Source organism: Bombina bombina, chromosome 1 (assembly GCF_027579735.1).
Source record: "Bombina bombina isolate aBomBom1 chromosome 1, aBomBom1.pri, whole genome shotgun sequence".
NCBI lineage: Eukaryota > Metazoa > Chordata > Amphibia > Anura > Bombinatoridae > Bombina > Bombina bombina.
In genome coordinates this window covers 1,404,896,197-1,404,920,363 of record NC_069499.1, presented here as the reverse complement: position 1 = coordinate 1,404,920,363, position 24,167 = coordinate 1,404,896,197, and the positions used below count along the sequence as shown (strand labels likewise).

The following is a 24,167-nucleotide window of genomic DNA, read 5'->3' as shown; positions in this document are numbered from 1 at the left end:
TATAAGCTAGAAATTGTGCCCCTAGTTCTAGAGTTGGAGCTACAAACTTTCTCAAATAGCGTAGGGCTGTTTGAGGTTCTCTGCTTGCGGACTTCGTCTATTCTAGATTTTAATTGGAGGTAATGAAACCAGGAGTGTGGCGTGAGGGGCAAGATATCGTTATAGTGTTGGAACGTGATGGTCTCAGAGTTTCGCAGGGTATCAGCTATTCTGTATAAACCTTTGTTGGCCCATATCACCTTAACTTGGTTGTTGTCACTGTCCGAGAATGTCCACAGTGGTGTCAGAGGTGAACCCAATGGGATTAGTTTATATCTTTTTTGTAGATTATCCCAGGTACCCAAAGTGTGTGCTATTGAAATGTATTTCGTCCAAAGACCTGGTCTATCCTTTTTAAGTGTCCAAAAGATCTGGTATATTGGGTTAAGTTCCAACATATCTCTCTCTAGATGAACCCATGCTAATTCGCTAACAGAGTTATGCAGGAGCGCCATCTGAGCTAATCTAGCTGCATTAAAGTAGAATATGATATCAGGCACTCCCAATCCGCCCTTTGATTTGGGTTTCAGGAGGGTGCTTCTATTTATTCTCGCTTTTTTATTAGCCCAAATGAATTCAAAGATGTTTCTTTGGACCTTTTTAAGATCCCTGGGAGGGATATCAATAGGCAACGATCTAAATAAGTATAATAGTTTTGGAAGTATCACCATCTTACTAACCACCATTTTGCCATAAAATGAAATTTTATACGTGCTCCAGGTTTTCATTTCGTTGTACAGATATTTATATAGCGGGGGGTAATTAAGTTTATAGAGCTCCTTTAAATTGTATGGTATTAATACACCAAGGTACTTAATTGCTTGGGCGGCCCACTTAAAGTTAAAGTTAATTTCTAACAATTTTTTGGTATGGTTGGGGAGATGGACCTCGATCGCCTCACATTTATCGTTATTAATTTTATAACCCGATAGGGTGCTAAACCTTGACAAAAGCTCATATAAGATTGGTAAAGACAATAGTGGTTTGCTAATCGTGAGTATGATGTCATCAGCGAATAATGAAAGTTTGTGTTCTGTTTTACCTACTGTTATACCCGAAATGTCCCTTTGGTTCCTAATGCTAGCGGCTAGGGGTTCAATGCATATAGCAAATAAAAGGGGCGACAATGGGCACCCCTGCCGGGTGCCATTACGAATGAGAATTCTCTTGGATTGGTAACCCGCTACTCTTAGATAAGCTGATGGAGTACTATAGATGGCTTGTAGTGCTTTGATAAAGGAACCTGAAATCCCAAACTGTGCTAAAGTTTCAAACATATAATCCCAGTGAATTCGGTCAAATGCCTTCTCTGCGTCCAAAGATAGGAACAGAGAAGGCACTTTTTCCTTAGATGCGAAGTCGATCAAGTCAATAATCTTACGCACATTATCAGGGGCTTCTCTCCCAGTGACAAACCCTACCTGGTCATTAGAAATGAGTTTAGGTATATGTGTGTTTAACCTAGTGGCCATTATTTTTGTGAGAAGCTTAAGATCTAAGTTTATAAGAGATATTGGCCTATAGTTTTTACAGTGAAATTTATCTTTTCCTGGCTTAGGAACTACACATATGCGAGCCATTAATAGTTCAGTGGGAATACTACCTCCCTCCATTATATAATTGAATGATTCCACCAAGTGGGGAACCAGGTCAACCATGAATTTTTTATAGAAACTACCCGAATACCCGTCAGGCCCCGGTGCCTTATTGCTTTTAAGTTGTTTAATTGCAGTGACTATTTCCTGAGCTGTAATTGGGGCGTTTAATTGATCCAACGCGGCGTGCTCTAGCTTAGGGAGATGGCAGTCTGTTAAAAACTCCTGTATTTTACTTAATCTAGATTCTGACTGGTGTCTTGTCAAGCCATATAGGGACTGGTAGAATTCTGCAAAAGAATTAGCAATCTGCAAGGGGTCATTAGTTGTGGAACCAGCTGCATTTTGAATCTGTGGTATAGAAGAGGATCTAGTAATGTTCCTAATCTTCCTGGCAAGCATGCGATCAGGCTTATTGGCATAAATAAAATATTGTGCATCAATAATCCTTAGAGACGCCAACGCCTCTTCGTCCAATAATTTATCTAATTCCCTTTTTTTTGTTGTTATTAGTCTGCTTAGATTGGGGCCCCTAGTCTCTATGAATAGCCTATTGAGATGTTCAATCTCTTGCTTCTTTTCCTCCATCAACTTTTTCTTTTGTTTGTTAAGGTTTGCTTTCTCTTGGATTAAGAATCCCCTCATAAAGGCTTTAAATGCTCCCCAGATAAATAGGGGGTTGGGGGTTGAGTTTTTATTATCCGACCAAAAGTGACGAATTTGCTGAGTCAGTTTCTGACATATTAACTCATCTCTTAAAAGGGATGCGTCTAAGGACCAGGATCTATCTCTAGATGGGTCGAAAAATCCCTTCATCGACACCTCAACAATAGAGTGGTCAGACCAACTAGTTTGTGTTATGTTGGCGTGCGTTGTTAGTGGGCAAAGAATCTGGCTAACAAAAAGATAATCTATTCTGGAAAAGGAGTTATGTGCTGCAGAGTAGTACGTGTAGTTTTTAACTCCCAGATTGTGTATTCTCCAAACATCCAATAGGTTATGGTCCAATATAAAGTCGCTTAAAAAATTTTTGGGTGAGGTATTGGCGGGGGGGGGGGGGGGGGGGATCTGTCAGTTTTGTCATTAAGTGTCAGATTAAAATCTCCTCCCAAAATAATTTTATATCTTTTCCAAGAAGTCAATATCTTACTAATCTTGGCCAAAAAATGTCCCTGGTTTTCATTTGGAGCATATATGTTCCCTAGAACAACCGAATTGCCATGTATTTTTCCCCTAAGTATTATAAACCTACCCTCAGAGTCTCTAATTACCTCCTCCTCTTGGAAGTTCAGTGAAGCGTGTAAAATAATAGAGACCCCTCTCTTTTTCTTGTGACCAAAAGAATGATACTGGATCGGAAATGCTGAATCCCAGTATTTTGGAAATTGTGTAGAAGTAAAGTGGGTCTCCTGTAGCATTATGACATGGGCCTGTTTACTTTTATACTCTGCGATAGCTTTCTTTCGTTTAACATGTGAATGGAGCCCCCTCACATTATGTGTAATTATTTTAAACAACATACTAAGTACCTTTTGTTAAGCGAATAACCCCCTTCCACTGTTGTTCCAACCCCTCACCACTCCGTATCGGAAGTATTTATATTTTCGGATCATCCTGTTCCTGCTCCCCAGAATCAACCTCCAATTTACCTCTATTAGAGTCCCACGAGTGCTCAGGAGAGAGAAAAGAAAAGTTAGAAAAAGAGAAACATAGACAGTAAACATAATAACAATTATCAACAGTAGTATCGGTATGAGATACCTAATATTCCTATATAATAAGCATGTTGACCACACGGTGTATGAGTGTTATGGCTAACATAGGTTATATGCGTAATAAAAGCAAAGAAACCGGATATTATTCTCAAACCAGGATCAGAATTCTAGGATCCTTTCCTAAACGGCTAACATTGGTTATAAGAGAGAACAAATTTATATCTAGCATACGTTAATCACATAATGCAACAATCTTGTTCATAGCAACAATGGATGTAAGACATTAAATCTAGCATGCTACAAACAGATCGCAGACTCTCTAGAAAGAAAAAAGGAAAAGACAAACTTGTTTGATAAACAGTTAACCTAGTATTCTTGGTTCTCATTAGAGACAAAGTTCTCACAGAAATGTTCGACTGGATATTTAGGATACTTGTAGAATAAGTCTCTTCATCTAGCAGTCTCATCCTCGGACTGCTTAGCTGATTCTGCTCCTGGAGTTGTTTTAAGTCTCTCATGAGAATTTGGACCTCTAGAAACTTTACTCCACATCTGGTGTATTTGTTTCCTAGGCAGTCTAGGTGGTAATGGCGTAGGGATGTCCCCATCTAGCAATTGTAGACGCCTTAGTAATTCTGTACCTTCCCCAATAGACGTACAGGAGTATGTAGTTTTGTTGTAGAGAAAAACAAGTCTAAAAGGGAAAGACCAGCGGTATCTAATCTGTGCCTTCATGAGGGCCATAGTGACCGGTTTAAGTTCTCTTCTTTTTCGTAAAGTTATAGGGGAAAGATCAGCGAAAAATTGGAGTTTATGACCTTCAAATTCCACATCTGGCTTTGTTCTGGTTACCTGTAGGAGTTGTTCCTTGGTAGTGTAATAGTGAAACTTAAGGATAACATCCCTAGGTATGTTCGGGGTTTTTGGTTTGTTGAGGGCTCTGTGTATTCTGTCAATCAGAAAAAAATTCTCTTCAACTTTCGGTAATAGGTGTCTCAAAATCGAAAGAGGACCTCAGTAAGGTTTTCGTATGTCTCAGGAAGGTTTCTTAGCCTGACGTTAGATCTCCTAGACCTATTTTCCAGGTCCTCCAGCTGTGACTCTAATTGTTCTATCTTGTCAGTTTGAGTTTGCAAAGAGCCATGGATGTTTGGGATTTCTTCTATAATTTCCCCTACTTTATCTTCCAGATCAGAAGTTCTTTGGCTTATTTCTTTTATGTCAGCTCTTATGTCCTGTATTGCCGCCTTCAATTCAATTTTGAATACTTCCTTTATCTGCTGGACTAAATTATTAGTCGGGGGTTGTAATTGATCTTCTGTGCCACTGTCTAGCATGCTGTCTGAAACATCCCCTTCTGGGGAAGCTGTTTTGTCTTGAAGCATGGCCTTCTTTTTTGCTTGTGCTTTGGATAAACAGTCTCTGACTGATTGGTTTTTGCCTTTCATTGTCTGAAGAGAAAAGTATAGTAAGTAGAAAGCTCCGCCAGATGTAGAACCCCAACTAGGCACACTCCAAGCATTAGCTAGATGAGATTCATCGAAACCTATGCAGACCTCTGTGTTTCAGAGCATATTTGACACCTTGTGGTACAACATTTAGAGCCTATGGGGACATTTTTCTTGATAGCATATTTGATCTTCGACCCACAGACTCCCAATTACTTTGATTTGGATATTCAGCAAGTGGATGCCCACTTGTATCTCAGGTCCTGTAGTATTTCACCAAGGGTCTAAGACAGGAATCACATCTCATTTCCTCACAATGGAACAAAGAGGCTGAATATCTCTCATGTGAAAACTTTCACTTCATGAAGCCCTGGGATAGTGCCGGGTTAAATGCACAGAAGAATTAGTCCAATAAACATCTCTCCAAGGGCTCCACTCTGTGTGCAATATTAAAGACCCTGATGTTGTTGCAGCAGCTTAATGGCTATTCTTTTATACAGACACAATATTAACACTTAGAGTACTTTTTAGGGATAGCCAGGTGTATTAAGGGTTACAGATAATATGTCTAGCAGGTCCCCTCAGCTAGCAAAACCGGCACCTCGTCGATTCTCACTTAGGGCGAGTGGGTTAGGGCCTGGAAAAGTACCTACATTGTCTCCAGCCTGAGTGTAAATTAAAGTAAATCCCCTCCCTCTGGGGAAAGTGTCACCTTTGGACGAGACCGGGCAGGGGGCATGGATATGACCCACTGGGGAGGCCGCAGTGGGAAATGGAGAGGGAGAAGTACTTAGAGTATGCTGCTGCTGTAATCCCAAGTATAAAAGTCAGTGAGGCAGAGGTCTCTGGGAACAACTAGTAGCCCCTCTGTGAGAGCTGTATGTTATGGGCTGTGCAGTGGAGCTGTTATGATTACTGTGGCTTATCTTACCCAGCTGATCAAGGCGGATGTGGGAGCCCGCTGCTGTCCGTTGTCTTCTTTCTCCAGTGTAACCGCAATGAGCGGAGCAGGGAGACTGTGAGATCAATCCCCAACTATGGCCTAAGGACAGGGCCTGAAAGATGGACAAACTGCAGGCTTAGAGAAGGAGGCAAGATGGCCGCCGTTCGCGCCACTTCGCCCACCGCCAGTCCGCCACCGTGGCCCCAGCAAAAGGGAAAGAAAAAGAGCTCAATCTGTAAGGGTATGTAGGCAAAATGTCCGCTATAACAAGTGTAGCCTCAGTTAGCCAGAAGGCTTCGGGGTAATGAGCGGGTCCCTAGTATAAGTCTGTTAGTATAGACGGGATCTCGGTGGAGTGTCGGCTAAAGTTCTCTCTTGTAATCCGTTTTACTGCTCACCTAGCCGAAGCTCCGGAGCGGAGCCCCGACCCTCCGGAGCCGCCGGCCACCCAGACTTTATCTTATGATGATTCCTTTAACTGCAGGCGGGTAGTAGCCTAAAATGTCCTCAGCAACGGTTAGTGTCCGGGGAAGGCAGTAACATAGGCGATCGTAGGAGAACCCGTTTTTGGCAGAATTCCTCTGGAAATTAATGTCATTCAAATCCGGGCATGTACTGCTGATCACAAAAAGTATTAAAAGTCTTAGCTCAGAGTTTTTTTATCGAGATAATAGTTAATTTTTCTAACTGTAGTACGGAGCTCTTATTTTCTGCTTCTTCTCAGTTAGGCAGTTAGCTCCGCCTCCGAACTTAGTATTTTTTTAAGGAAAAGAGCTGTTTAACTTAGGGCAGTGCCCTACAAAAGGCCCTTTTAAGGGCTATTGGTAGTTTAGTATTAGATTAGGTGGTGTTTTTATTTTGGGGGGGCTTTTTTATTTTCATAGGCATTAGGTTTAATTTTTGATAATTTGGCTTATTATTTTATGTAATGTTAGACTTTTTTAGTTTTTGTAATCTTAGATTAATTTAAATTAAGTTTTTATTTTTAAGTAATGTTAGCTTTTTTATTTTAATTGTAACTTAGTATTTTTTAATTTAGGTAGTGTTAGGTTAGGGGGCTTAGTAATTTAAGTAGTTATTTGCGCTGTGTGGGTTTGGCGGATTAGGGGTTAATAGTTATATAAGGTTTGTTGCGATGTGTGTTAATGGCGGGATTGTGGGGTTAAGAGTCCACAATCCATTATTCCTGGAAATTACCTTTCCAGCCACTAGGAGGAGGCAAAGATTCCCAAACCTCAGAACTCTATATAAAACCCTCCCACCTCTATGGTAATCAGTCTGATGTATAGCCAAGCTGACAGAGGTGAGAATAAAACAGAGCAAACAAAATAAAAAATAAAGGAAATGGGGGGAAAAGGATGTGCCAAAAATAAATAAAAAATAATTACAAAAAATTAGGGTGTGGTCTTGTGGACTCTTATCACCATGAAAGCAAGGAATTTATCAGGTAAGATATAAATTATATTTTCTTTCATATAGGGGATAAGAATCCACTATCCAAAGAGTCCATGATACATTACTCCTGGGAACTAATGCCCAAGCTGTGGCAGATGCCATGAGTAATGGAAAAAAGGTATGGATTAACATCCTTTTACCTAGAGAAAAAACACCCAAAAACAGAAAAAGTCGTTTTATAAATACAATTTAAAAACAGAAAAGTTAGTCATAGACAGAAACAACTGCCTGAAGAATTTTTCTACCAAAAGCAGCTTCCGATAAAGCAAAAACATTAAAATGGTAGAATTTAGTAAAAGTATTTAAGGATGACCAAGTAGCTGCCTTGCATATTCTGGAATGCCCAGAAAGTGGCTACAGAGCGAGTAGAATGAGCTGTGATACGCTTAGGAGGAGTTTAACCTGCTTCTTCATAAGCCATATGAATACATTGCTTAATCCAAGAGGCCAGAGCAACAGAAGATGCCTTCTGCCCCCTACGCTTACCTAAAAAATTAACAAACAAGTCAGGAGTCTGTCTGAAATCTTTAGTAACCTCAAGATAATATTTCAGAGCCCACACCACATCCAAGTAATGAAGAAGTCTCTATGAAAAATTCTTAGGATTAGGACAAATGGAAGGAACCACAATTTACCTACTAATATTGTCAATAGAAACAACTTTAGGTAGACAATCAAAGGGAGTTCTCAAAACAGCCTTATCCTTAATAAATCAATTAAAGAGGATCAGAAGAAAGTGCAGATAACTCAGACACTCTACTTGCAGATGAAATAGCCAAAAGAAATAAAGCTATCAAGGAAATAAGCGTAAAATTCACATTATACATAGTAGATAAGGTTGAAAAAAGACTGAAGTCCATCGAGTTCAACCTATACAAATCTAAAATACTTACAAAAAGCTCCAGTTAAGCTTAAATAACCCCATTAAAATGTGACCCATTTAATACTAGCAATCATATCCATGAATTTTGTTTATATACAGAAATTTATCCAGACTATTTTTAAATGAATCTATGGTATTGGCATTCACTACCTCCTTTGGTAATGAGTTCCACAATTTTATTGCTCTTACAGTGAAAAAACGTTTCCGTTGCAGGAGATTAAATCTCCTTTCCTCCAACCTTAAATTATGACCTCTTGTCAGAAACAATTTTCTTGGAATAAAAAGAGCTTCTGCCATCTCTGTATATGGGCCTTGAATATATTTATATAAAGTAATCATGTCACCTCTCAAGCGCCTTTTTTCTAAAGAGAACAGACCCAGTTTGGCTAGCCTCTCCTCATAGGTTAATTTCTCCAATCCCCTTATTAGCTTTGTGGCCCTTCTCTGAACTTTTTCTAGTTCTGCAATATCTTTTTTAGCAATCGGTCCCCAGAACTGCACTCCAAACTCAAGGTGAGGTCTTACCAGGGCTTTATATAATGACAGAATTATGCTTTCCTCCCTTGAATCAATGCCTCTTTTAATAGCATAGGCTGAAAAAGAGAAGACGGCAAAACTTTCAGAACCAAATTAAGATTCCAAGGAGGAGAAATTGGTTTGATTACATGCTTTATTCTAGATAATGCCTTAACAAAACTATGCACATCAGGAAGATTAGCAATTTCCCTGTGAAAAAGAATAGAAAGAGCAGAAATCTGACCTTTCAAAGAACTGGCAGATAGACCTTTCTGCAAGTCATCTTGAAGAAACTCAAGAATTCTAGGAATCCTAAAAGAATGCCAAGAATAATTATGTAGAGAACACCAAGAGATAAAGGCTTTGCAAACCTTATTATAGATTCTTCTTGTAACCGGTTTCCTAGCCTGAACAAGAGTATTAACAACAGACTCAGAAAAACCTCTCTGGCGAAGAACTATCCATTCATAAAGCTTAGAGATTTTCAGATCTGGATAGAAAATGGGACATTGAGACAGAAGATCTTTTCTTAAAGGAAGAGGCCAGGGCTGACAACTTGACATCTGAACCAGATCTGAAAACCAAACTCTTCAAGGCTATTTTGGAGCAATGAGAATCACTAATGCATTATCTTGCCTGATCTTGGCTATAACTCTGCATAACAGAACCAGAGGAGGGAACACATAAGCTAACCAAAATGACCACAGTATCCTCAAAGCATCTGTCTCCAGAGCCCTTGGATCCCTGGACCTGGAGAAATACTAGAAAGTTTGTTGTTTAATCTGGAGGCTATGAGATCTATCTCTGGTAGACCCCAAAGATTCACAATCTGACTGAATACATCTGGATGAAGAGACCATTCCCTGGATGGATTGTCTGATGACTGAGAAACTCTGCTTCCCAATTGTCCACTCCTGGAACATGAACAGCAGATATATATGACAATGATAGATTTCTGCACAATCCAGAATTTTCTTAACTTCCTGGTTCCCCCTGGGTGATATAAGCCACAGCTGTAACATTGTCTGACTGAAACGGAAGAAATTATTATATCCTTAACTGGGGCAAAAAGAGAAAATTCCTGTGAATTGCTCAGAGTTCCAAAATATTTATGGGCAAACTTACCTCCAGGGTGCCCAAACTCCTTGCGCAAGATGCAGACCCCATACAGCACCCCATGCTGACTTAGAAGTAGAAGTGGAATTTTTGGACTTCTTGGACTTGCCAATTGACACCCGGCCTCCAGGGCTTACCTGAGGTGTTTTGATTTTGAAAAAAAAAAGAGGCTGATTTTTGCTCCTTGCTCTGACAAAAAGAACAAAATTGACCGCAAGTTTTAAATTTACCCTTACACTTCTTATCTTGTGGAAGAAACTTACTCTTGCCACCAGTAGCTGCAGAAATGATATTGTCCAATTCAGTCCCAAAAAGTCTATTACTCTGAAAATGAATAGAAAGTAATTTATTCTTAGAAGCGGCATCAGCTGACCAAGATTTACAAAATAAAGCACGTCTGGCAACAACTGAAAAACACAAATTCTTAGAGCTGATTCTAATAATATCAAGAATAGCATCACCTACAAAAGCATTAGCACATTTAAGTATCTCTAAAAGCTCTAGAAGTAGAAAATGATCTCTATCAGACTAATCCAGAACCTGAACAGAAAGATTCTCTAATCATTTAGAGATAGCAGCTGATACATCAGCAATAGCAACAGCAAGGTTAAAAATACAGCCAGAATGGAGATAACATTTTGTTAAAAAGGAATCAAGCTTCTTATCTAATATGTTTTTAAAAGAAAAACTATTTTCCATAAGAAGAGTATTTTTTTTTAGTTAAAGCAGAAATAGCACCATCCACATTAGGGACATTATCAAAACAAATTGCTCATACTTAGCAGACTGAAAAAGGTAAATTTTCTTAAATCTGGCAGAAGGGCTACAAATACTTAAAGGCTTCAGACAATCCTAAGCCCACATTTTAGAGACAGCCATATGAACAGGAAAAAATCAAATAATTAATTCTGATATTTAAAATAAGAATCTAGCTGACCCATAAAAGTCTCCCCAGCAGACGTAGAATCGGAAACCTCTAAAGCAAGCAATACTTCTTTAAGCAAAGAGTGGTTCAATTCAGTCTTGAATAAAAACACTGAAAAAGATAAATCAGTATTAATAGCCTGACAAACTCCCTGATCGTCAGAAAACACTTCCCCCTCAGACATAGACTCACAATGAAATTAAGAAATATCAACACTAGTAGAAGGCAAATCAGACTACCCTTTCCTTTTACATGGCAGGGGGAAGGCAGCCATCAGATCTGTGAAAGTGGACTTGATGTACTCCCTCGGATAAGGAAGGAGTCCACTTGTTCCTGAGAAGAACAAACAGAATGAGAGTCAATCCCTTTAGAAGTCAAAGATGCAATAGGTTGGTCACTATGCATACATTTTCAAAGACAAGCATTACACAATTAAGCAGGAGGGAGAACCTAAGCCTGTTTACACAAACACATTTATAAATTATTGAAAAATACTTATCTGATAAGACTTCTAAATCTTGATTAGACCCAGCTTGCAAGGAATCAGCATGATAGATGATAAATATAGAGCTCAGAGGAGAGGGAAACCCGCACCAACCACCCAGCAGCCCAACTGAAGATAAAGGCAGCAACTGCATCTTCCAGGACACCTATATAGCAAAAAAAGGGCATCAAACGTTCACATGCACGCAATATGCAAGCGAACGCACATGCACCCACAAAAAATAAACATTAAGTTTCAAAACACGGCGCCAAATGTTTCATTATATTAATAACAATTCCCTTAAAAATAAAGAATATATATATCCCCCTGAGCTCAAAGAATATATGTGCTAATAAACTAGCACTACTAAGCTGGCCAAGGCATTCCTAATGGATTCCACCATGATATACAAATGCCCCAACACTTACCTCTAAAAGCTTTAAACCTAGTACTGAGAATGTTATCAGTAGAAGGTTTTTAAAGCATGTCCTGGAGTAAAGGCCAAATAAGTGCAAAGGAAGATTCCTGCACAAAATGTCCTAATACTCCAAGACCCTCATGACAAAATCAGTACTGAAGAGGGAAACTTCAGGGTCCTAACTAGGAAACACTAAAATAACAAACAATCTTGCACATCTTAATTCTTCAAACACAGGAAGAGCAGAAGCTCTTCCTGTGTTTGATTATTGTTTGTAGGATTGCAGTCTTCCTTGCAGCGTACATTGTGGTATTAGTGTGCTGGACTCTGCAGGAATATTGACATCTTCATTCTTCACCTACCTCCAGTGGAGGCAAAGACAAGACTGATTACCATAGAGGTGGGAGACTTTATATAGAGCTGTGAGGTTTGGGAATCTTTGCCTCCTCCTAGTGGCAGGAAAGATAATTCCCAGAAGTAAAGGATTGTGGACCAGATATTTTCTGTGGGAAAAGCAAGCCTTTTGACTTGTCTAGATTTGTTAATGAGCTACACAATGAGTTATTCTATTTACATTTTGTGCTTAGTGGAGGATATTAAACTCACTTTTCACCTCCCTGTAATTTTAAAAGTTGTTGTATTTCACCAGGAAATCAACTTCACCCAGCAGTGATTCAACCTACACCTAGCTGATGAATGGCAAAAAACATAAAAAACAGCTGTCCTGGGATGGTCTGAATCACTGTACTATCGCTAGCTAAGCTTAAAAGCTGTGTATACAGCAATGCTATGGCGTAAAAGGAGTCTGCCAAAAAGCAGACTAAAGTAAAAAAGTGAGAGTCATTGTGAACCTTATTTGCATGTCATACCCAGAATCCTTTGCTGCATTGCAAACAATGAATCCAGAGATTTATTGTGGGAAAATAAAGCATTCTGACTTGTTTAGATTTGATAATGAGTTACACAATGAATTATAATAAAAAATGAATACACAGCAGATTTTGATGGCTTCCTACTCCTATATAAAATGTTTTATTACAAAACAATAATAAATGGATGTGTAGTGGGAGTGCATGACCTGTCTCTGACCTCCAGTTATGAAAATGTATGAGGTAACTGTGAGTTAATCTGCTATGGAGTGGGAGTTTGGGGCAGCAGATTTTGCAGTGCAGCATAAAATCAAATACACCATTAAAGGGACAGTCAACTCATTTTTTTTATTGTTTAAAAAGATAGATAATCCCTTTATTACCCATTCCCCAGTTTTGCACTGAAAACATGGTTATATTAATACACTTCTTACCTCTGTGATTACCTTGGCCTAGATTTAGAGTTCGGCGGTAAAAGGGCTGTTAACGCTCCGCGGGTTTTTTTCTGGCCGCACCATAAATTTAACTCTGGTATCGAGAGTTCAAACAAATGCTGCGTTAGGCTCCAAAAAAGGAGCGTAGAGCATTTTTACCGCAAATGCAACTCTCGATACCAGAGTTGCTTACGGACGCGGCCGGCATCAAAAACGTGCTCGTGCACGATTCTCCCATAGGAAACAATGGGGCTGTTTGAGCTGAAAAAAAACCTAACACCTGCAAAAAAGCAGCGTTCAGCTCCTAACGCAGCCCCATTGTTTCCTATGGGGAAACACCTCCTAAGTCTGCACCTAACACCCTAACATGTACCCCGAGTCTAAACACCCCTAACCTTACACTTATTAACCCCTAATCTGCCGCCCCCGCTATCGCTGACCCCTGCATTACACTTTTAACCCCTAATCTGCCGCTCCGTAAACCGCCGCCACCTACGTTATCCCTATGTACCCCTAATCTGCTGCCCTAACATCGCCGACCCCTATGTTATATTTATTAACCCCTAATCTGCCCCCCACAACGTCGCCGACACCTACCTACACTTATTAACCCCTAATCTGCCGAGCGGACCTGAGCGCTACTATAATAAAGTTATTAACCCCTAATCCGCCTCACTAACCCTATCATAAATAGTATTAACCCCTAATCTGCCCTCCCTAACATCGCCGACACCTACCTTCAATTATTAACCCCTAATCTGCCGACCGGAGCTCACCGCTATTCTAATAAATGTATTAACCCCTAAAGCTAAGTCTAACCCTAACACTAACACCCCCCTAAGTTAAATATAATTTTTATCTAACGAAATAAATTAACTCTTATTAAATAAATAATTCCTATTTAAAGCTAAATACTTACCTGTAAAATAAATCCTAATATAGCTACAATATAAATTATAATTATATTATAGCTATTTTAGGATTAATATTTATTTTACAGGCAACTTTGTAATTATTTTAACCAGGTACAATAGCTATTAAATAGTTAAGAACTATTTAATAGTTACCTAGTTAAAATAATTACAAATTTACCTGTAAAATAAATCCTAACCTAAGATATAATTAAACCTAACACTACCCTATCAATAAAATAATTAAATAAACTACCTACAATTACCTACAATTAACCTAACACTACACTATCAATAAATTAATTAAACACAATTGCTACAAATAAATAAAATTAAATAAACTATCTAAAGTACAAAAAATAAAAAAGAACTAAGTTACAGAAAATAATAAAATATTTACAAACATAAGAAAAATATTACAACAATTTTAAACTAATTACACCTACTCTAAGCCCCCTAATAAAATAACAAAGCCCCCCAAAATAAAAAATTCCCTACCCTATTCTAAAATACAAATATTACAAGCTCTTTTACCTTACCAGCCCTGAACAGGGCCCTTTGCGGGGCATGCCCCAAGAATTTCAGCTCTTTTGCCTGTAAAAAAAAACATACTATACCCCCCCCCCCCCAACATTACAACCCACCACCCACATACCCCTAATCTAACCCAAACCCCCCTTAAATAAACCTAACACTACCCCCCTGATGATCTTCCTACCTTGTCTTCACCATGCCAGGTTCACCGATCCGTCCTGGCTCCAAGATCTTCATCCAACCCAAGCGGGGGCTAGACATCCACTGAAGAAGTCCAGAAGAGGGTCCAAAGTCTTCCTCCTATCCGGCAAGAAGAGGACATCCGGACCGGCAAACATCTTCTCCAAGCGGCATCTTCTATCTTCTTCCATCCGATGACGACCGGCTCCATCTTGAAGACCTCCAGCGCGGATCCATCCTCTTCTTCCGACGACTAGACGACGAATGACGGTTCCTTTAAGGGACGTCATCCAAGATGGCGTCCCTCGAATTCCGATTGGCTGATAGGATTCTATCAGCCAATCGGAATTAAGGTAGGAATTTTCTGATTGGCTGATGGAATCAGCCAATCAGAATATAGTTCAATCCGATTGGCTGATCCAATCAGCCAATCAGATTGAGCTCGCATTCTATTGGCTGATCGGAACAGCCAATAGAATGCGAGCTCAATCTGATTGGCTGATTGGATCAGCCAATCGGATTGAACTATATTCTGATTGGCTGATTCCATCAGCCAATCAGAAAATTCCTACCTTAATTCCGATTGGCTGATAGAATCCTATCAGCCAATCGGAATTCGAGGGACGCCATCTTGGATGACGTCCCTTAAAGGAACCGTCATTCGTCGTCTAGTCGTCGGAAGAAGAGGATGGATCCGCGCTGGAGGTCTTCAAGATGGAGCCGGTCGTCATCGGATGGAAGAAGATAGAAGATGCCGCTTGGAGAAGATGTTTGCCGGTCCGGATGTCCTCTTCTTGCCGGATAGGAGGAAGACTTTGGACCCTCTTCTGGACTTCTTCAGTGGATGTCTAGCCCCCGCTTGGGTTGGATGAAGATCTTGGAGCCAGGACGGATCGGTGAACCTGGCATGGTGAAGACAAGGTAGGAAGATCATCAGGGGGGTAGTGTTAGGTTTATTTAAGGGGGGTTTGGGTTAGATTAGGGGTATGTGGGTGGTGGGTTGTAATGTTGGGGGGGGGGGTATAGTATGTTTTTTTTTACAGGCAAAAGAGCTGAAATTCTTGGGGCATGCCCCGCAAAGGGCCCTGTTCAGGGCTGGTAAGGTAAAAGAGCTTGTAATATTTGTATTTTAGAATAGGGTAGGGAATTTTTTATTTTGGGGGGCTTTGTTATTTTATTAGGGGGCTTAGAGTAGGTGTAATTAGTTTAAAATTGTTGTAATATTTTTCTTATGTTTGTAAATATTTTATTATTTTCTGTAACTTAGTTCTTTTTTATTTTTTGTACTTTAGATAGTTTATTTAATGTTATTTATTTGTAGCAATTGTGTTTAATTAATTTATTGATAGTGTAGTGTTAGGTTAATTGTAGGTAATTGTAGGTAGTTTATTTAATTATTTTATTGATAGGGTAGTGTTAGGTTTAATTATATCTTAGGTTAGGATTTATTTTACAGGTAAATTTGTAATTATTTTAACTAGGTAACTATTAAATAGTTCTTAACTATTTAATAGCTATTGTACCTGGTTAAAATAATTACAAAGTTGCCTGTAAAATAAATATTAATCCTAAAATAGCTATAATATAATTATAATTTATATTGTAGCTATATTAGGATTTATTTTACAGGTAAGTATTTAGCTTTAAATAGGAATTATTTATTTAATAAGAGTTAATTTATTTCGTTAGATAAAAATTATATTTAACTTAGGGGGGTGTTAGTGTTAGGGTTAGACTTAGCTTTAGGGGTTAATACATTTATTAGAATAGCGGTGAGCTCCGGTCGGCAGATTAGGGGTTAATAATTGAAGGTAGGTGTCGGCGATGTTAGGGAGGGCAGATTAGGGGTTAATACTATTTATGATAGGGTTAGTGAGGCGGATTAGGGGTTAATAACTTTATTATAGTAGCGCTCAGGTCCGCTCGGCAGATTAGGGGTTAATAAGTGTAGGTAGGTGTCGGCGACGTCGTGGGGGGCAGATTAGGGGTTAATAAATATAACATAGGGGTCGGCGATGTTAGGGGTAGCAGATTAGGGGTACATAGGGATAACGTAGGTGGCGGCGATTTGCGGTCGGAAGATTAGGGGTTAATTATTTTAAGTAGCTTGCGGCGACGTTGTGGGGGGCAAGTTAGGGGTTAATAGATATAATACAGGGGTCGGCGGTGTTAGGGGCAGCAGATTAGGGGTACATAAGTATAACGTAGGTGGCGGTCGGCAGATTAGGGGTTAAAAATTTTAATCGAGTGGCGGCGATGTGGGGGGACCTCGGTTTAGGGGTACATAGGTAGTTTATGGGTGTTAGTGTACTTTAGGGTACAGTAGTTAAGAGCTTTATAAACCGGCGTTAGCCAGAAAGCTCTTAACTCCTGCTATTTTCAGGCGGCTGGAATCTTGTCGTTAGAGCTCTAACGCTCACTGCAGAAACGACTCTAAATACCAGCGTTAGAAAGATCCCATTGAAAAGATAGGCTACGCAAATGGCGTAGGGGGATCTGCGGTATGGAAAAGTTGCGGCTGAAAAGTGAGCGTTAGACCCTTTAATCACTGACTCCAAATACCAGCGGGCGCCCAAAACCAGCGTTAGGAGCCTCTAACGCTGGTTTTGACGGCTACCGCCGAACTCTAAATCTAGGCCCTTGTTTCTAAGCATCTTCTGACTGCCCCCTGATCACATGACTATCTATTGACTTGCATTTAAGCCAATTAGTGCTGTGTTGTTAGAATCCACGGTCGTCAGCACAATTTTATCTATATGGCTCACATGAACTAGCTTCCCCTGATGTGAAAAGCAAATACAAAAGCATGTGATCATGGGGCTGTCTTTAGGGACTTAGAAACAGACAAAAATGTAGAGGTTAAAAAGGTTATACAGTATATTAATAAAACCATGTTGTTTGTGCTAAAGCTGGGGAATGGGTAGTAAAGGACAGCTTTAGGATAATTAAAAACTGTTTTACTTTATACTAGCCATAAGAATACATTTTCTCTAAAAGGCATAGCATCTAAATTACTGATACAATCTGCTTGTTTATAGGAAAGAGGTCCTCACTATTGTACTGAATAAAATCACAGCTGTAAATAATTTCTAGACACTGCATGATACCACCATGCTTTGTTCTTTTGGTATCCCTTGTTGAAAAGTAAATCTAGGTAGGCTCAGGAGCGTGCACGTCTCTTTAGAACTCTATGGCAGCAGCGTGTTGCAATATTGTTTAAAGCAGTATTATGCATTGTTGCAAACACTGCTGCCATAGAGTTCTAAAGAGACGTGCACGCTCCTGAGCTCCTATGAGCCTGTCTATATGTACTCTTCAACAAAGGATACCAAGAGAACATAGCAAACTTTAAAACAGAAGTAAATTGTTAAAAATTACATGTTCTATCTGAAACACAAAAGTTTAATTTTGACTTTACTGTCCATTTAAGCTCATTGACATCTTTTTGTTGTTCTCAGCAGTAATTACCACTGGTTTTATTTTGTAGTTGGAGGCATTACAGAAAACACTCTTTTCTACTGGGCGAGACACATCCTCCATCCAGCTGGAGAACAATGTCCGAGTCCCTCAGTCACTAAACCAGAGGAAAGTTTACATATCTACATTAATGGGTGAGTAGCATTTACCTCAGATTCACTGATTTAAGGGAGTGCATTTACTTTAGCAGAGGCAAAAGTAGTACAGTAATTACCACTATTGTTTTCCCCTGACTAATGTTTTAATGGCTTGTAGTTGGTCTCCAAAATAAAATAAAAATCAGTATGAGAACTGTTAAAAAAATACACGAAAATATTATGGTAGAAACACTTGAAAAAATGGACATGCTGTTGCAACTATAAAACAGCAGACAAAAACTTGCCTGACGCATTTTGTCCTATCCTGAGCATGCAGGAATACATATTTAACCAGCTGTATCAAACCTAGCAGCAATTGTATTACTAATTTTATACAAAAGCAAGAGGTGTTTATGTCTTTTTAATCTGCACATCTGATAATGTCACATAAACTACTGTCCCATAGGGATGTGCCTTTCTTTTCAGAAGTATGAAACAAAATATCGAATTACATTTTCCTTATTTTCTTTGCATAACGAGAACTGAAACATAAAATGTGCATTATTTTTTTACATTTTCGTTTTCATTTTCTGATGCTGTTATTATGACGCAGACAGGCTTTAGCTAATGAATTGAAACCAGTTAGTAGATTGACAGAATCTGTCATTGGCCATTCAGGATTCTCAGAGGGAGGGAGAAAAGTAAAGTTTTTTTTTTAGCCTCAGACCTGTGTATCAGTGTGTGTCAGGGCCGTCTTTAATATTGACTGGACCCCGGGCAAACATTTTCTTGGGCCCCCCCCTCCCATGCAATTTCGCTCTCCACCCCAACATCCCAAAAAACAACTAAATCAATTTTTTTAAAAAAAATGTTTTAAATTATTAGCCCAGCAGTGGATCATCCACTGCTGGGCTAATCATTAAAAAAAAATTGCAATATGTGAAACTGGACCTAAGCAGTACTAATAAGTAAATAAATATATAAATTCCTCCACTTTGGATTAATTTAATATGCTTTTGAATGTGATTCTGGTGTGAGGTTAGCTGGTTAAAGAGATTTAGAGCAGCCAACAGGAGCAAAGCAAGGTAAAGACTGAGGCGGAAGCATAGAGGTGCAGACAGATATAAGTTTACTGACTGGAACAGTAGAACTACTATGGGAAGCTGTAAAATCTGAAACAGAGAGAAATAAAAACTATAAAAATAAACCTTACCTTAATGTGTGAAGTATCAGCATGACACTATACATCAGCCACAGCAGCACATGTCACTACTTTGCTAGGAACAAGTTCCCTCTCATCCTGCACTAGACAATGCTGCATGGGGGAGGGGCATGTGTACACTCACTTATTCTTCCCACTGACACCTTTCTACAAAGCACTGTTTTCCTAACAAACTTCAGTTAGTTGACCTTAGAGCCACAGCAGAAAGAGCAGGGATAAGGGGACCAGCAGACTGCATGTTGTCTGCCCAAGGCTGCATGGATACAGACGAGTCACACAGCCTCAAGACTGAAGAGAGCAGTGTGTGCAGCTGCACAGATGCTCAAATCCTCACGTGCCTGACACTCCAGCTTTCGGCTGCATGCGCCTATAGTCAGCCCTACCCAGAAACAATCCCCACCACCAGAGCAGTTACCTGGTAACAGTGGTAACCCCAGCAGGACCTTTTCTGATGCAGTGGGATTGACTGGATGCCTAGTTAGGGCTTAGCATCCAGTGCTGCACAGTGCACATCTAAAACAGCACATGGCACTAGCTTGGAATGTCACATGACATTGGCACGGTCTGGCACCTTTTCTCACAAATAAATATAAGCAGAGAACGTTTGACTGTGACAATATTAGGACTGACTGTGTCCCCCCCCCATGTTACATGACATCAGCAGTCTGGCATGAACTTAAAAATTTTTTTTTTTTTTTAGGACTATAGGGCCCCTCAACAAAGACTGGGCCCAGGGCAGCTGCCCCTTTTGCCCTGTGTTAAAGACGGTCCTGGTGCTAGTAGTACCTGTGTGTATCAGTGTGCTAGCGGTACCTGTGTGTATCAGTGTGCTAGCGGTACCTGTGTGTATCAGTGTACTAGCGGTACCTGTGTGTATCAGTGTGCTAGCGGTACCTGTGTGTATCAGTGTGCTAACAGTACCTGTGTGTATCAGTGAGCTAGCAGTACCTGTGTGTATCAGTGTGCTAGCAGTATCTGTGTGTATCAGTGAGCTAGCAGTACCTGTGTGTATCAGTGAGCTAGCAGTACCTGTGTGTATCAGTGTGCTAGCAGTACCTGTGTGTATCAGTGTGCTAGCGGTACCTTTGTGTATCTGTGTGCTAACTGTACCTATGTTTATACTGTAAGTGTGCTAACTGTACCTATGTTTATACTGTAAGTGTGCTAGCAGTACTTGTGTGTATCAGTGTACTAGCAGTATCTGTGTGCTAGCAGTACCTGTGTGTATAAGTGTGCTAGCAGTACCCGTGTGTATCAGTGTGCTAGCAGTAAATGTATGTATCAGTGTGCTAGCAGTACCTGCGTGTATCAGTGAGCTAGCAGTACCTGTGTATATCAGTGTGCTAGCAGTACCTGTGTATATCAGTGTGCTAGCAGCACCTGTGTATATCAGTGTGCTAGCAGTACCTGTGTGTATCAGTTTGCTAGCAGTAAATGTATGTATCAGTGTGCTAGCAGTACCCGCGTGTTTCAGTGTGCTAGCAGTACCTGTGTATATAAGTGTGCTAGCAGTACCTGTGTGTATATTGTAAGTGTGCTAGCAGTACCTGTGTGTATCAGTGTGCTAGAAGTACCTGTGTGTGTCAGTGTGCTAGCAGTACCTGTGTGTATCAGTGTGCAAGCGGTACCTGTGTGTATCAGTGTGCTAGCAGTACCTGTGTGTATCAGTGTGCTAGCAGTAAATGTATGTATCAGTGTGCTAGCAGTACCCGTGTGTATCAGTGTGCTAGCAGTACCTGTGTATATAAGTGTGCTAGCAGTACCTGTGTGTATACTGTAAGTGTGCTAGCAGTACCTGTGTGTGTCAGTGTGCTAGCAGTACCTGTGTGTATCAGTGTGCAAGCGGTACCTGTGTGTATCAGTGTGCTAGCAGTACCTGTGTGTATCAGTGTGCTAGCAGTAAATGTATGTATCAGTGTGCTAGCAGTACCCGTGTGTATCAGTGTGCTAGAAGTACCTGTGTGTATCAGTGTGCTAGCAGTACCTGTGTGTATCAGTGAGCTAGCAGTACCTGTGTGTATCAGTGTGCTAGCAGTAGCTGTGTATATAAGTGTGCTAGCAGTACCTGTGTGTATCATTGTGATAGCAGTACCTGAGTGTATCAGTGTGCAAGCGGTACCAGTGTGTATCAGTGTGTTAGCGGTCCCTGTAAGTATCAGTGTGCTAGCAGTACCTGTGTGTATCAGTGTACTAGCGGTACCTGTGTGTATCAGTGTGCTAACAGTACCTGTGTGTATCAGTGAGCTAGCAGTACCTGTGTGTATCAGTGTGCTAGCAGTACCTGTGTGTATCAGTGAGCTAGCAGTACCTGTGTGTATCAGTGAGCTAGCAGTACCTGTGTGTATCAGTGTGCTAGCAGTACCTGTGTGTTTCAGTGTGCTAGCGGTACCTTTGTGTATCTGTGTGCTAACTGTACCTATGTTTATACTGTAAGTGTGCTAACTGTACCTATGTTTATACTGTAAGTGTGCTAGCAGTACTTGTGTGTATCAGTGTACTAGCAGTATCTGTGTGCTAGCAGTACCTGTGTGTATAAGTGTGCTAGCAGTACCTGTGTGTATCAGTGTGCTAGCAGTAAATGTATGTATCAGTGTGCTAGCAGTACCTGCGTGTATCAGTGAGCTAGCAGTACCTGTGTATATCAGTGTGCTAGCAGTACCTGTGTATATCAGTGTGCTAGCAGCACCTGTGTATATCAGTGTGCTAGCAGTACCTGTGTGTATCAGTTTGCTAGCAGTAAATGTATGTATCAGTGTGCTAGCAGTACCCGCGTGTTTCAGTGTGCTAGCAGTACCTGTGTGTATCAGTGTGCTAGCAGTACCTGTGTGTATCAGTGTGCTAGCAGTACCTGTGTGTATCAGTGTGCTAGCAGTACCTGTGTATATAATTCAGAAAAGAGTGGAGTCAGAAATGTTAGTCTCTGGCTCCAAGAGCAGATTGCATGTATTAGCACTTACTGTCCCCTACATTAAGTATCAGAAAACCTTGAAAAGGAAGAAAATGTGGGTGGAGCAGCGTGTGACTGTAATTAAAATCTAACTTTTATTTCAACACTTAAAAAAGGAAATAATAACATACATTTAAAAACACAAATTCGCGTAGAACTTAGAAATAGGGGTTGAATTGTACCCTTAATTTAGTATTGGGGTGAAGTAACGGAATGAAGGAGGGGTATCAATGTTCAGATATTAAGATACTGAGATACGTTTATCTGAAGGGCTGATATATGTGTGGATTCTCTTATCTCTAACAACTACGTTACTGTATCAAATTATTGATGTGCATACGTATGGTATTGCTCTGGGTATTATATCTCTCTAATAGAACTAAATGGTGTACACCTTCTTTAATGAGCTTGTGTTTCTGATTGAGAAAAAATATGGTATCTTATTTGATTGAATTGATAAGAGAATCAACTTTTATGATTTATGATTTGAGTGTTGTGTACACGTGCAGATGTGATTCTGCTGAATCAGCTGGATTTCGAGTATAGAGAAAGAATATATATGTATATCTGGCTACAACATCCTATGAGGGAAAAAGCCTTTAGATAGTGTTTAAACAGCAAATATTATCTTAGTCCATTATCAGCGCAATAGGAGCATATATATATATCTCTGGTTATGAAGCGCTGTAGGGATAAATGCCTTTAAATAGTGTTTAAACAACAAATTTAATCTTAGTCATTATACAAACAATAGGAACATTCCCCTTATTTCTGGGGCATTGGGGTCTGTACGCAAGCTGTTATATCTTATCTCTTACTCATTATTTAAGTGAATATATCTACAGAATTAGATCGTGCATATAAGCACATACATACATATGCAGTTTGTTATTTTATCTCGTTAATGCGGATACTTTGTATCAATAGTTGGAGATTATATGAGTTGATACTTGTGAAATATATTCTAAAGTAGCAAAGTCGCTTAATTGTTATTGTGCTTCTTTTTTAACCTCTTTTTTCTATTGCATATAAGTACTTGTAAAGTGTTGGGATTACAAACTTAGAGCAGAGTAGTTATTGGTTGTTTTATTAATGTAAAATCAAGTTGATGTGGGGCTAATTGTACTTTCCCCTTAGTATATAAATATATATATTGACTTTGAATTAATTATAGCTTGGTGTGATTCAGTGGATTATATATCTTTGTGTATTTTTTCAGAGATTTTTCTTGAAAGTCACTCCACTTGGTCTTCTGTATTATTGCTGGATTTACTGAAATTATTGTGTATATTTGGTATATTCAGTAATATATCCTGCCTGCTGGTGCAACATTTGTTCACATTAGCGTTTATACATTCTTGGAGTTCGCTTGTATTATTCGGTAATACTGCTAACTGTATAATACTGTAATAGTTTTGTATATCTCTAGACCCTGATCGCTTACTTAGATAATTTCACTGATTTTTTTAAGCTCTTAAAACTTATATTGTTGGGTGGACTGTACCAATATGGGTCTTAGTTTGTTAGCCGTAATATCTAAGCTATGTTTGCAATTGTCACCCGATTTCCAGCACTGCTGCTTGGGAGCCGGTATGTTTTAAATATAACGGTTTTAAGGTCTTCAAAATATTGACTAACGTCTGATAAATTGTATAATGCTGTAACTTATAGGCCAGCGGTTACTTAATAAAGTTCTGAATCACACTTTTTTTCTCATTCACACTGTATTGTTTGTTTAATTATCCTGCATTCACATCGTTTGTTTGTGTTGCTGACTATAAAAGAGTCCACATCCACCTTCCCCAGCTTGTTTTAAATTATTACCCAATACTTATTCATACATTCATATTATTAGCTAAGTTCTACGTTCTTTTGCAACTTAAAAAAACTACAAATAGGTTGAAACCGAGATGTCAACCTCTCCCTAACATGTTTCGCCGTTTGTGATTCCGGCTTTTTCAAAGGGTGACGCGCGCAAC

General features: G+C 39.6%; 1 protein-coding gene across 1 annotated transcript in view; it reads left to right on the top strand.

The window, feature by feature from the left end:
• CA14 (carbonic anhydrase 14) overlaps positions 1-24,167 on the top strand; it is a 249,006-nt gene that overhangs the window by 176,591 nt on the left and 48,248 nt on the right. The window contains exon 8 of the mRNA XM_053705182.1: positions 17,953-18,076. Within this exon, the coding sequence (XP_053561157.1) occupies positions 17,953-18,076 (124 nt within the window). The remainder of the gene's footprint in view (positions 1-17,952; positions 18,077-24,167) is intronic.